General features: G+C 40.2%; 1 protein-coding gene across 2 annotated transcripts in view; it reads left to right on the top strand.

The window, feature by feature from the left end:
* Positions 1–4511, top strand: part of EBF2 (EBF transcription factor 2) — a 187155-nt gene extending 182644 nt beyond the window's left edge. The window contains exon 16 of one of the 2 annotated variants that reach the window (XM_027600719.2): positions 1582–4511. In XM_027600719.2, the coding sequence (XP_027456520.1) occupies positions 1582–1613 (32 nt within the window). In that variant the 3' untranslated portion in view covers positions 1614–4511. The remainder of the gene's footprint in view (positions 1–1581) is intronic. The other variant, XM_027600720.2, reaches the window with a different exon arrangement.
* The last annotated feature ends 8962 nt before the right edge of the window (positions 4512–13473 follow it).

A 13473-nucleotide genomic window follows, 5' to 3' on the forward strand; every position in this document is an offset into this window, starting at 1 on the left:
AAAGAAGGGGCTGATGAGTTTTAAGTGTAATAGACAAGTTAAAGTTAAAAATGTGAACCAGAATCCTACCACCAGAGAGCTGTATGTGCAGTGTTCACTGTCCCACCTTCTACCTCATTTACCAGGCATTTTGCAGTGATGAGTATAGATTGTCGAGATAATATTATGCACTATGTGCCTGATTCATTTTCCAGCTCCCTCCAGGAAAAGAAATTAAAAAGACAAAACAAACAAACAAACAAAAAACCTCCTACACTCTGGGATAATTACCAGGGTTGCTATGTCTCCAAATCATCAGGGAGTGTCCAGAATTGAACTGCCTTTATTGAAAAGTTACATTGATTCAATATATAGAAATACAGGCAAAAATAATTAAGGCTTTGCTAGCTGTGTAAGACCTTAATCCAGATCTCACAAACATTCAATAAAGGCTGTATGGGCAGGGAACTAGACGGCTGACAATTTTGCCTGAGAAGACTTAGCTGGCATGGAGAGAAGGGGCGGAGGGAGGGGAGCAGGGGGAGGAGTAAGAGGTGGGGGTGGGGGCAAGCAGGAAGAATTTTGGCCATTTGCTTATCAGCTTAGTAAGCACCACTCAGCGAAATGCTTCTATGATAATCGATAAGCTCTAGATGAGCCAGAGACAATAAAACTCAAAGGATCAAATACTAGATACGGTTTGAAGTTTTGAGGAAAGGAAACTACTCGGCCGATTTCCAGGAATGTGGAAATTCTGTGGGTTCCTCACCTGAAAGCCAAGGTCAGAGGGGTGCATTTTGCTGTGTGATTTTTTTTCCCCTTTGTGCTGATGCTGCTCTGGGGAAGCCTTGGACCCGATGCCCCCCACAGGTATTGTCTGTGTCCTCTTCACTAGATGGAGGAGACATTGGGCACTACCAGTGGTTGGAAGGGGTGAAGAGTGGAGATTGGGTGACTCCCAAATTAGGAACTAAATAAAGTCTTCTATTCCAGTGGATCATCATTCATTAGTGAACAAGCATCACATATCAGCAGTGAAAGCCAAAGGAAGATGAGCTAGTTAGGGGAAGAAAAAAAAAAAGCTCATCACATTTCAGCTGGAATGGATAGAAACCTAGGGTGCATAGAAAGCCTTGTTTGTTATAAATGATGCATGGAAAGTTACTCAATGGCTCAGCACCTGGGGTTTTCTTTCCTGTTTCAACTAAGTGATTTGAAACCATATAATCTAGAAATTATGATAGTCTAATGATGAAAAATAAATATATCGCAACTACATTAAAACTTAGCTCACGTGTTTATGTCTATCATGTCAAGTATACAACCCATTAATATAAAACAAGACAAAACATAGCTCTTGGCCTCCCCACAAAACTTCAACAAGCCTTGTTTATATTGCAGTGATTCTGTAAGGCTTCGGTGCTGCTGACAGGCTGTGTGCTAGGTCAAACCTGGAGAAAATGGGTTCCCACATCAGCTGATGCACCATTTCCCGGGGTTATACCAGACTCTGTCAGTCCCCACTGCTGCCCCTCTCTCTGGGTTGGAGGCATAAGTGTAAACATCTCTGAGTCTCATTCCTATGCCACTCTTTCCTTGCAGCCATGACCGGACTTGTCGTGCCCCCAATGTAAAGAAGAGGAAGAACTGCTTTCTTATAGCACAAAACTACTTACTCTGATGGACCAATAATGAAGAAAGCACTAGGAGCTCTTTGGGAAGAGTTGTGCCCCAGAATGAACATGACGGACAGATTTGGGTATGCAAGGAGCTGCATTTTACCTGGTCTCACGTTTCTCATCTAGCTCTCATGGTGGCTACACAAACTGACCCTCTTGGGGACAAGGACAAAAGATGTCATTGACGTAGTCAGTGCTAAGAGCAGAAATGCAATTCTTTGTTATGAACATTATGAGAACCACCTTCCTATGTTTGTAAAATATTTAAGAAAAAAATTGGCAAACAATTCATGCTTAATATTTTGGATACTATTTGTTTTTCTTTGTAGGAAAAAAAAGTTGAAAGTTTCTATTTTCTATGAAGCCTTTCAGATACCAATTTAGTTTATGCAGAAAAAAAAAATTGAACAAAACAGGGTACCAGCATGGAAGACTTTCTTAAACGAAACCTGAATTGAATGATGAAATGTTGTTGTATGTGTGTTTGCTTATAGTTTAATCTCTTTAAAAAACAACAAAAAAAAAACCCCACAAAAAAGGGAAAAATTTTAAAATGTTTTACAATTATTTAAATAAATAAACGTGTAACTTATTGTAAGTAGAGGTAGAAATTAAGACCTTTTCGGAAGAGAGAGGAATTTCTCTTCCTGATGTAAAATGAAAATGATGCAAACCAGTAGTAACAAGTTTAAAAGGTGTGTGATTATTACTGCAGTTACTTACTAGACTTTTATCCCCCATCCTGCATCCCCCTCTTTTTTCCATCATTTTATTGACCCATGGGCAAGAACATGTACCTTATATAGATTCCTATAGAACAGCCCGATGCAGAAACAGTATGCACGTACTCAAATACTCAAACTCATCAATTCATTCCCAGCTCCGTCCACTTTCTAAATAGTCTACATGTCCCTTTTGGTATTCACTCTTTGTGACTTTTAAAAAAAATTTATATTAGCCTTCAACCTTCTCCTCCGAGCAGTGCAGAGAATTCCCATGTTGTAGTGTGTCCCAGGCTTTGCATCCTGGGTGGAGACATGTGTCTCACCTAAAAGAAGAGCCAAAGCCGTGTGACTTTCCCAACCGAGTGGCCCCTTTGGAATTCTCCCTTGACAGAGCCACACGTGCCCTCCTCTTTTGTGACCTGGTTGAGCACAGAGGTGTGAGCCCCACAGAACTTCAGAGACAGGATTTGAGGAAGATGATCCTGTTTCTTGGACTCTTAAGCATGAATCTTAGAATGTCCGTGTCCTTTCTTCTCTCTGCAGATTTCCCCTCTCCTGGCATTCAACTCTCTTGAAAAAAAATATGTATCTTCCTTAACACAGTTTCCAGGCAAGAATGGGATGGTGTCTGGAAGAGGAATGTTAAAAGCCCTAAAACCCTCTCCTAATGTTCAGAAAGATGGAAACCTAGATTCTTAGCAGGGTTAGTGATGAGGGGCATCTGTGTTCCAAGCAGCACAGTGACCCGGGGTTGCCGTGGGCTCTCTATACTTCTGGAACCAGCTCCTAGGCAGAGAAATGTTGCAGGAGCTGCTAAGAGTGGCTGAGTCTTGAAAGTCTGTGTGATCCTGAAGATCAGGGTCTTCCCTGACTTATTTGGATTTCCAATAAGGATGCCATTTTTTCATAGTTGGATGTCCAATAAGGGCTCTCCTTGTTGACTCATTGGTACCATAGTACAGTCCACATACAGATCTCGGTTTGGGGTTCTAACAGTAGAAGTTGTTGCAGGTCTCATGGAAAAACATCTTTAGTGCATCTGAGCCAATTTTAGATAACTTCACAAATCCTACCTTCCTTCTGTTTGTCCCATTGATACCTGCCCACGGCTATCCAGCTCCCAACAGTCTCATTTGCCTTTTACTCAATATGACCCAAATATTATTTCTATGTACATGAGAATCCAAGGTTTGGGAAATCTGGCATGCTTATAATTACTGCTGTCAGTCCTTTGTGGTCAGGTCTTACAGCACCAAAACACAGGAAACACACGAGAGAAAGTTCCCCCATGAAAAATCCGATCAAAGAGGAAGCATGTGTGGAATATGAACATCACCATCCCAAGGTGAAGGCGGAACAAAACTAAGCATGTTTAGACCTGGATTCAAGCCAATCCAACATAAGGAAATGTTTTTTTTAAGTAGCATTGCTTTTAGAATCTGTGAATTTTGCTCTTGCATGAAGATGAGTGCAGTACTGTCTTCAAACTGATTGTAGAATTTGTTGGTAGCTTTACACCGAAAAATGTGTGTAACTAAATACCAGACATCCTTGACCATTCAGCTAGAACCTTGGCAGCAACAGATCTATTTAATTGTACAAATGTGTGTAAGGATTATTTTTAGTGTACTAATAAATTAAAAACAAAGCTACTCTGTCCTCTTCAGTCTTGCTGTTGAATCATTCCAGTCCCAGGTTATTTTTGTGCCACTTGGAATACGAGTATTTCTATAGGTAACTACAAATTCTATCCTATATTTGTAAGAGGAGCTGTGTAAGATTTTCCATTTAAAGGGACAATTTACTTCATTATTTATCTCATTTTTTGTTATAGCATCATATTTTTTTTCCAGTTTTTCTTTGCACATCTCAATATGCATGGTTTAAAAACCATTATCTTCTCTACCTTTTGTACAGTAAGGTCTCATTTTCAAACTGTATAGTTTCATTTTATCAATTTGCTTTGTCAGTTATATACAGTATAAAGTTGCTATGCACAGAGCTTTTTGTAAAGACAGCTTTTTTGTTTACTGTTTTTAATGGTCTTACTTATTAAAGAATATCTTGTTTGTAAAATGAATATGTCTACTTCAGTTTTAAACTTTAAATTATCCTAACGAAAAATAAAATTTTTGTACTGTAAAAATGATTGGAACTTTGCCTTTTTTTTTCCTGAAGTGAAAAAAATTAGTTTGGGATTTGTTCTTAAGTTTGGGGATTTTCTCGTAACTGCTAGTCCCTGAGCTCTGGTTGAGGAAATCTTACTACAGCTTTTGCTTACGCGGAAAGTGTTCTGAGGTGCTCACTTGGAGGAAAGAATATGTTTGATTTTAGGTCATTTTTCTGTATGTATTTACCCATATATCCATCTGGCCAAATTCCTTCATAAAAACTCAAAAGGATCCTACTTCCTAGGTTGGTCTTTTGCTGTATGGAATTCTTGAGGTAGGTGGGTAGTCTACTTAGGTTTGAAACTGCGTGTTGAACAAATGTTTGAATTGATCCATCAGATGGTGAAGAATTGGAGGCTGGACTCAAGGGCTTGAGGCCAATCTTAGATCACAGGAAGAGAGCAAGATGCAAATCCCTGCAAGGGACTGATCCATAGGCAATGACTCATACAGGAAGATAGAAAGGGCTGCAGGAGCTCGGAGAATTCAACTATCACAGAGGGTTGCAGTGGTCAGAGAAGGTTCCATGGGGGAGGCAGGGCTGGACAGGCCTTCTAAGAATGGTAGGAATTTTGTGGCAGACGTTGGTAGTGAGCACTGCAGCTGGGAAGGCCATCACGAACAAAGACCTGTAGAAAGAAATTCACGAAGTGCATTTAGGTGAATGTGATGCTAAATGTCATTTTCCAGCAGACTGTTCACAAGCACACACATGATTGGATTATCTCATTTCTCTCTACAAGGGTATAGTTATCTTGAAAACACATAAATTGTGTCCCTTGCATGAGTGGATGAGATGCTCTTTCTGAGCACTACTCTGAGAAAGCCCCCACTGCTGTTTTGCTTTTCTCTATGAAGAATAGCCCTCTGCCTAGACAGTGCTCGCCCTTCTCATGGGAAGGGGCTTGCTCTTTGCAGCCTGGTGTCTTCTCATCCTTCAGGCCTGAGTTCAAGTATCTTCTACTCGTGGAGGCCTTGGCTGACTTCTGACCATGCAAGTTTCCCACTTACTCTCTTTAACTTAACTCTGCTTGTGTCCTCATCACAATTTGTATTCAATTGTTGTGTGTTTTAGACTGAAGACTCATAAGCACAAGGGCCTCATCACTCTCAGTACTTCCTGCAGAGCACCAAGTTCAGTGCTGGAGGTGCCTAACAGATACCTGTTAAATTGGTGAATGAGCACATTGGATTCTGAGCCCCAGAGGTGGCTCTGCCTTGTTGTGTGGGAGAGGTAGCTGATCTGTCACAAATGAGCGGAAATAGCACCACTTGGAGAGTCCACTCCTTAGGGACTATCTCGTCAGTCAACTAATCAAAAAAAGTGATGAAGTGCGTCTATAATGTAAAGTGACTGGTTGCTTAATAAACATAGCAATCTCAAAATGGGAGGAAGTGAGGAAGCAGAAGCCTCCGGCTGGTAGCCTGTTGGCTCAGTTGTTTTGCCCCTTGGCCCTGGAACTTATCCCATGTGGATTTTCATGATGTTCAGATGTAATTCCAGAACCAGAACCAGGGCCTGATAGGGAAATGTGCATTTCATTCCCGTTCCAGATATGATACTTGACTTGTCGACCACACACTTGAATCGCAAAGAGCTTATAGCGCCTTCACCAAACTGCAAGTTCACAGTGGCTGTAGGGCAGTGAATGTGAGAGGGTGAATATGAGACTTTACAGATGAGGTAGAAGCAAGGTCCTAAAGGATCTTGCTCACCATGCCAGAGAGTTTAGACTGCATCCCCATGACTATGCAGCAGGTAATGGGAAACTTCCAGGAACCTGAGTCAAGGAGTGACACGATACACTTTATGCTGTAGAAAAATGACAGTAGCTACAGTGTGGATTATGGATTGAAGCAAGTGGATATTGGAGGCAAGGAGACCAAGCAGACGAGGGACAAAAGAGGGCTGATACGTACCAGTGTGCTGTACCAGTGCCCATGACAGACACCCATTTTGACTGGTCAGCACCTGTGCATGCCAGCCAAGAAGTGTTTTTAAGTGACTCCTGCAATTAGGACAGCATTGTAATAATCCCGATAAGAGTGACTCATACCTGACCTAAGGACTGCCAATAGAGATGGAAAGTAGTGGAAAGATTTGAGAGAAAGACTTGCAGTTTGACAGGCCTTTACTGACTGATTAGATGTGGGAATGAGGGAGAAGACGGGGCTAGTATAAGTCCCAGTCTCTTAGTTAGACAATTGGATTCTGTGTTAATATTTACTGAAGTTGGGAATAAAGAGGAATGTATTGTGGGGAATGGAGAGATATAATGATTATAAATTGGGGCACAAACTGCTCTGGTTCCTTTTTTTCTTTCTTGGTTAGCCAAAGATTGTTTTCCCAGTTTATTTAAGGACTCTGGAGAATTACACTCTTTGGTACATGCATATCTTTTCTTTTTTTTTAAATGACGGCTCTATTTCTACTTGAATGGCTGTTCAGTTGGGTATAAAATTTCTGGAGTTACACTTTCTTTCTCTGAGAACTTCATACGAGAGGAATTTTGTAAAACAAGCTCCCAAGACTGAATGTTGCCATGCTGATGTCTGAAGTCATCCCTCTGCTTCTCATACCTATCTTTTATTCCCCTTATATAAGCAGGGAAATCCTGTCATTTGTTGTGGACGTCATGACACTTCTGAGCGTGCAAGGGGGCCTAGTAGATAATGATGCCTGGAGAACTTGCAAACTGGCAGTTGGTCACCCTTGATATTTTTATCTGCCTGCCTAAAAGTATCTTTCTTTGTAGATGAAGTTCAGTCATTTGTTGATAGTTCTGTGTATTTTTTTTCCCTTGGGATGCAGCATTCCCTCTCAATGTGTAGCTTCAAGGCTTCTTTCATTTTTGGAAACTTTTCCTTAATTGTAACATAAAATACATTTTCTCTTCCTTCATTCTGGTCCTTCTTGCTAGAGACTACAGTTATTCGTATGCTGGATCTTCAGTGTCCATCATTCATAGCTATCATTGTCTCTTTAGCCACCCTTGACCCTTAGCGTACCTGTAGATTACTATTCACATGCTTGTCCTCTGTACTCCCTCAAATGTGGCCTTAATTTTTCAGATGCTTCTATTTTTTCCTTCACCTTTTCATAAGCTGTACCAGCTTATATCTCATTGCTTTCTGCTGTGCTGCTTATTTTCTTTGAGCCAACACATTTCTGCTTTAAGCTATTGTTTTAGGGAGAAATTATTTTTTATTATTATTATGACAATGAGCTTGATCAGAATTATCATCATGTTCATGAAAACTTTTTTTTCTGGTGAGTGTTCATTACCTATCATTTGTTCTCTTTTTTCTTTTTTCCCTCTAATGGCATATGCATATAAATCATGTTTTGATACCTTCTTGATAATACTCATCTTTGAAGTGAGATTTTTCTGGATCAGCTATTTGCCAGGAGTTTGAGAGGGAAGGATCTAGGACCATGTACCAGGCTAGCAGGAATTCTGATTTCAGAGGGGGGTGTGTGTGTGTGTGTGTGTGTGTGTGTGTGTGTGTGTGTGTGTGTACAAGAGCAAAGAGAGAGACACTTGTTTTAGCTTTTGCTTCTTCTTGGGCAAAATGAAACAGCATGTATGCTATTGCTCATAGTGCATGCTTCTCTTCCTCACCAACTGACTATTTCTTACATATATGGCTTGTGGGACTTCCCACATCAGCCATGCCCAGTGTGCTTTATGTCTCTGCCAAATGGGGTTCAGAGCTATCTCTACTATCAGACTACATGTTAATTTCAGTTGTTTCAACAACAGACCATTGGTTTTGTCCTTGGATAGTCACACCTCATTCCCTCTGCTCTGTCTGATGGTAGCAGCTGAAACATCTTTGCTCGGTCTCTACACTTTCCTGTTTGACTCCCGCTGCCATTGCCACGCCTTCCCCATAAATTGTGATTTGGAGTAATCAATTTCCCTAGATTCATCCAAGATGAAACTCATGCCTCTCTTTCTCATTTCTCTATTTTTCTATTGAGTGTTTCTGAGTGGGAATTGATGGAAAAGATCTTATGAGAGCATGTTAATCTGATGTCTTCATATTCTCTAAACCATAGTAATTCAAGAAGAAGGGATTGCTGCCTAGTGCTTTGAACCCCTTCATTCTACCTTTGACCTTGTAAGTTACCCTTGTAAACCAGCTCCTGAGGCCCAGACCAATGGCTACATTCTTCACTTTCTGCATTGGATTATGTCAAATACAAATAATAAGATACAAGTAATTCCCCAAACTACTACTGGAATTTGTTACAATGAATAATCTACAAAAAGGGACCCAGGACCTGACTGTTGGAAATATGTTGAAGTGGCACATAAACTATTGTACCATCAGTGCTTTTGGTTACATCTGAAAGCTGATCCCACCTTGAATGGTAAAACTCCATTTTCCATAACATGTGCATATAACATATGCATAGAAGACAGTGTGATAAAATGGAAATGGCTAGAATTCTGAGATCTGGATTCACATTCTACCATCCAACCAAGAACAACTAACATATATATATGTATACACAAGTATTCCCATGTATATCATATATATATCATATATACATATATATCGTGGTCTTTGTTTTGCATTTGAGAAGATGAAGACTCAATGCAGTGATTTATTCAAGATTACATAACTAAAAATGTACATAGCTGAGGATTATACATACAAATATATATACACATATATGTATATATGTATCATTGTTATTATGATTAAATAAAAACACCTATGTACATTAAAGGACAAAAGTTCCATGAGTGTTGAATTTTTGTTTTTGGTCTTCACCACTCTCTTCCCAACACCTAGAATAGTACTTGGCACAGTGGAGGCACTTAACAAAAAAATAACAATTGAATGAATATGTAAAATGCCCACATTCCAGAGAGGCTCCTTGAATTCAACAACAGCAGCTCCAGCAAGGGCTTTTGAGTCTCCTAGACTCAGGTCTGCAGCCCAGCTCTCCCTCTGGCCAGTGTGAGGACTGAGTGAACACTGAAACCCAGTAGACTCCGGTTTATCATCTTTGAAAAAGCAGAACCACAGCACACGTTCCTGCCTTGGGGTCAGTTCACATCTCCTTCATAGGGTCCCAACTGCCTCTGACTGGTGCTCAGAAGAGAAGGAGTCAGAGCACAAGGCTCAGTCTGGTCTGTTTTGTGGATGAAAGAGTGAATGGCACTGGGACTGTTATTTGGCCATGATGCCCTTTGAACCAATGGTAAATTTCAAGGTGGACGAACTGGCCCCATGCCAGGAAGGAGTTCTCTAGCACTCTGTGTACCTGGGAGTGGCATGCCCAAGAGAAGCCAGAGTCCCAGTTCTTTGTAAGTGATAATAGGAGTGAAAGATGTGTCCTTAACACCAGTCTATGTTTTCTTTCATTCAAAGCAAAGCAGAGTTGGGTTTTTTTTTTTTGTCATATACCAGAACATCTGGTGTGTCATGAACATAACTTTTGAGGACAGAGCAAGCACTGTTTTCAATTCCAGATTTTTGCAAGTTCCAAGAGTTTGAACCTATGAAAAATTGCCCATAAGACAGAAATGAGACCAAAATGACTTCTAATATCAAATCCAAATATTTGCCATTTCTAAACTGAGCAAGAGCAGAATAGCTGTGTAGAGCTCTAAGTGCCTCAAAGATTGTGACTAAATAATTTTGAAATATTATGGTCATTGAATATTAGTAACACTTGCTGTTAACAATAGCAATGATAATGACAAATACAGCAAAAATACTAAACTTCTAGCCTGTGTACGATGGAGTAACAGAGTGTGAGCCCTGGAAATTAGTAGACCTGAGTTCAAATCCCACCTCCAGCCTCCACTCATAACTGTATGACTATCGGAAAAGTATCTTTAGGAGCTGTAATTTCCCCAGCTGTAAAACTGGTGACAAAAAGACTTTATGCCAAGATTCTCTTCCTGCCAAGACTGTTGAGAAGTTTAAATAAAATAAAGAATGTGAAAGTGGCAGACACGTAAGCGTTCAGCTCTATACATTTTTGTTTCTTTCTCCTTAGCCTTAGATAAAAAAAACGAACATGTGTTTATCTGGAAAACCACCTATCACTCTTTTCTTACAACTCCCTGCCAGCACTTAAAGGAGGCTTATTAATTAGTCAGTGTTTGTGAAACTCGTGGAAGATGAAGGTGCTGGGTGTGGAACAACACCATTTACATCACAATACATGAGTTGGCGGCTCCTTCAAGTGGATCTGCTTACAACATAAGGGAGTCCTAATAAATGTGCTCCAGTCTTTCGAAAATCAATGTGGGAGTCTCTGGAAAGGCCATGTGTCTGCATGTTGTGCTACAGCCCATTCTGTGCAGTAGGAAGGCAATTCTGGAGATGTGATATTATAGATAATACTCTAATGGCCAGGGCAATGAGAAACCAATAAAAGGAGGTCAAAAGTTGATCTGATTGAAATCTGCAAAACACCCTATGTTCCCTTTAGTGACAACATTTACCAGCAAGAAGGATAGCTGACCCATTTTGGTTTCACATTATCTCCTCCCCTTGCAGATCTTGGAATACAGAAAAAGATCATCAATTCTAAACAGATAAAAGCAGTATGCCTCAAGCCAGGGTGCCTAAATCCCTGGGGGAGGAGCATGCTGTCCTGTGGGAGGATTTGGGGCTTGTGGGTCTCTCACTCTGGTCTCTAATATTTCCTTCTCTTCTGCTCTGGTCACATGGAGAGATTGCAATGTCTGTCCCATGTTGTCTCAGCAAAACAACATCATCCGCCAGTGTAAATTAATGTTGTGAATGCTCAATTGATTGATTTTGTGATTTTGATTTTTACTTTATGAATTATTTTTATTTATGAAAGCATAAGTACCCAGTCTTAAAGTTTAGTTCTATGCAAATTTTACAATTTTAGTATAAATAATTTAAGAGATACTCTGGCCTTTTAAGGATTTTTTTTCCCTAAACACATTACTCAAATTTGAGAGGCCTTGGACTATGGCAATGAGAAAAGGGAGGAAAAGGTTTGGTAACCTACAGATTGCGTCATCATTCCTTGAATAATCAAGACTTGGCTGAATGTTAATTCCTGTGTTCTGTAATGCAGCATCAATAAAAGAAATCTCCATGTATTATTCCAGTATTTCATTTTTGCCTCTGAATTATGTTCATATCCACAAATCTCAGCCAAGGGCCTATTGAATAATTGTCCCCACATGTAACATTTTCCTGGTCATGTTTTCCTTGCCTTGGTTCTATGAAATATAGAAATGTGTTTCTAATTATTAGCAGAACCACCTGGTAACTGCACTGTATCATCTCAATAATATGACTCATTTGTACAGTTTGGTAGAGCTCAGAGTCATCTTTGACACCATCCAAGAAAAATTAGTTACCAAAATAACCTCAACTAGCACAGGCTCACCTATAACCAAGGTGAACATATTTTGTAAGCCAGAATCAGAACTTGGAATTTGACAAGTAGAGCTGTATCTGAAACTGGGTTTGTCCTGGAAAATCCAGGAGTTCCATGGTATAAGCCACAAAAATTACCTACTAAGTGATGTGCTGGTGCCTTCACTTTCTTATTTTTGAGAACTTATTAAAGCAACTGGTTCTTGTCTTCACCATCCTTACATAAGTGTGGGCTGAGACCCAAGAATCCATCACTTCCCTGACTTCACTGAGTGGGCAAGAGGTGAGAACAGAAATCAAGCCAGCTCTTCTGGGAAACTTACCCTGACTTTGCAAGGAAACCAAAAAGAAATCTCTTCCAGTATAATAAGCCTTCTAAAAATCAGCCCTTCCTTTAGGCTTAGCAGGGTTGGCATATTGATGGTAGAGAAAGTGTTGTGCTCCTGCGTCAGGTTAAACCCTTCTTCCATGTTGAATCATATTGTACTGGCCAAAGGCTTATAAGTTTGGAAGCATATGCTAATTTGCATAGCATATAGTTTTCATCCCAGCTACTACTCTCTTCCCTTAATTTTTTGACTGTGCTTTTGGTTAAGTAGGAATGAAGAGAGAAAATGAAGAGAGAACAAAGTACGTATTTGGTTTTTATTTTCATTGAGGTATAGTTGACATACAACATTTTATTAGTTTCAGGTGTACAACATAACGATTCCATATTTGTATATATTACAAAATGATCACCATAGTAAGCTTAGTTAACATCTGTCACCATACATAATGACAAAATTTTTTTCTTGTGATGAGAACTTTTCAGATCTACTCTCTTAGCAACTTTCAGATACGCAATACGATATGTATTTGATCTTAAAACAAGAACAGAAGAAGAACTTTCTAGCATAGCAGGTTATGCTGTCATGGAACAAAGTACCGTGCTGAAGAAAAGTTCAGTTAAGTAAATTCTCAGAGGCCTTAGCACAAGTAGGAGAAGTGATACCGAGTTTCTGTCCTGTAGGACACATTTTGATGCAGGGAGTGAAGAGGGGGCTGTTCCTTTGTGGGAGCACAGGAGACATGATTGATGGCATCCATTCCTTGGAAATGACAGTAGAATATGGAGCCTCACCTTGACATTCATCAGAGTGGCAGAGGAGAAGGAGCCTGTGGCAAAGGCAGCAGATGCAGGAAATGGGGAAGGAGCAAAGGAGACACAGAGCCTTAGGGAAAATGCGCCAGGTCTTTCATATAGGCGCTGGGCTCTTTCTGCCTAACAGAGCACTGCATTGGCAAGAGAGAAACAACAGGGAATAAATCCGGGAAGGGTGCTTTCCCAACATGCTCTAACCTAGTTTTCTAAAAGCCGAGGACTTCAACAGTTTTAACAAAGAAATCCACATAATTATGCCAGTGCCCTTTGGTGGTGTCCTTTCTCAAGCCTGGGGATTCTCACATCCCAGCCTCGCTTCCTGCATTCTGGACCTTCACAAGGCTTGTCTTCATCCCGGCAAGGTTTAATCATGTGCACATGATGCG

This window comes from Zalophus californianus, chromosome 2, assembly GCF_009762305.2.
Source record: "Zalophus californianus isolate mZalCal1 chromosome 2, mZalCal1.pri.v2, whole genome shotgun sequence".
Lineage (NCBI taxonomy): Eukaryota > Metazoa > Chordata > Mammalia > Carnivora > Otariidae > Zalophus > Zalophus californianus.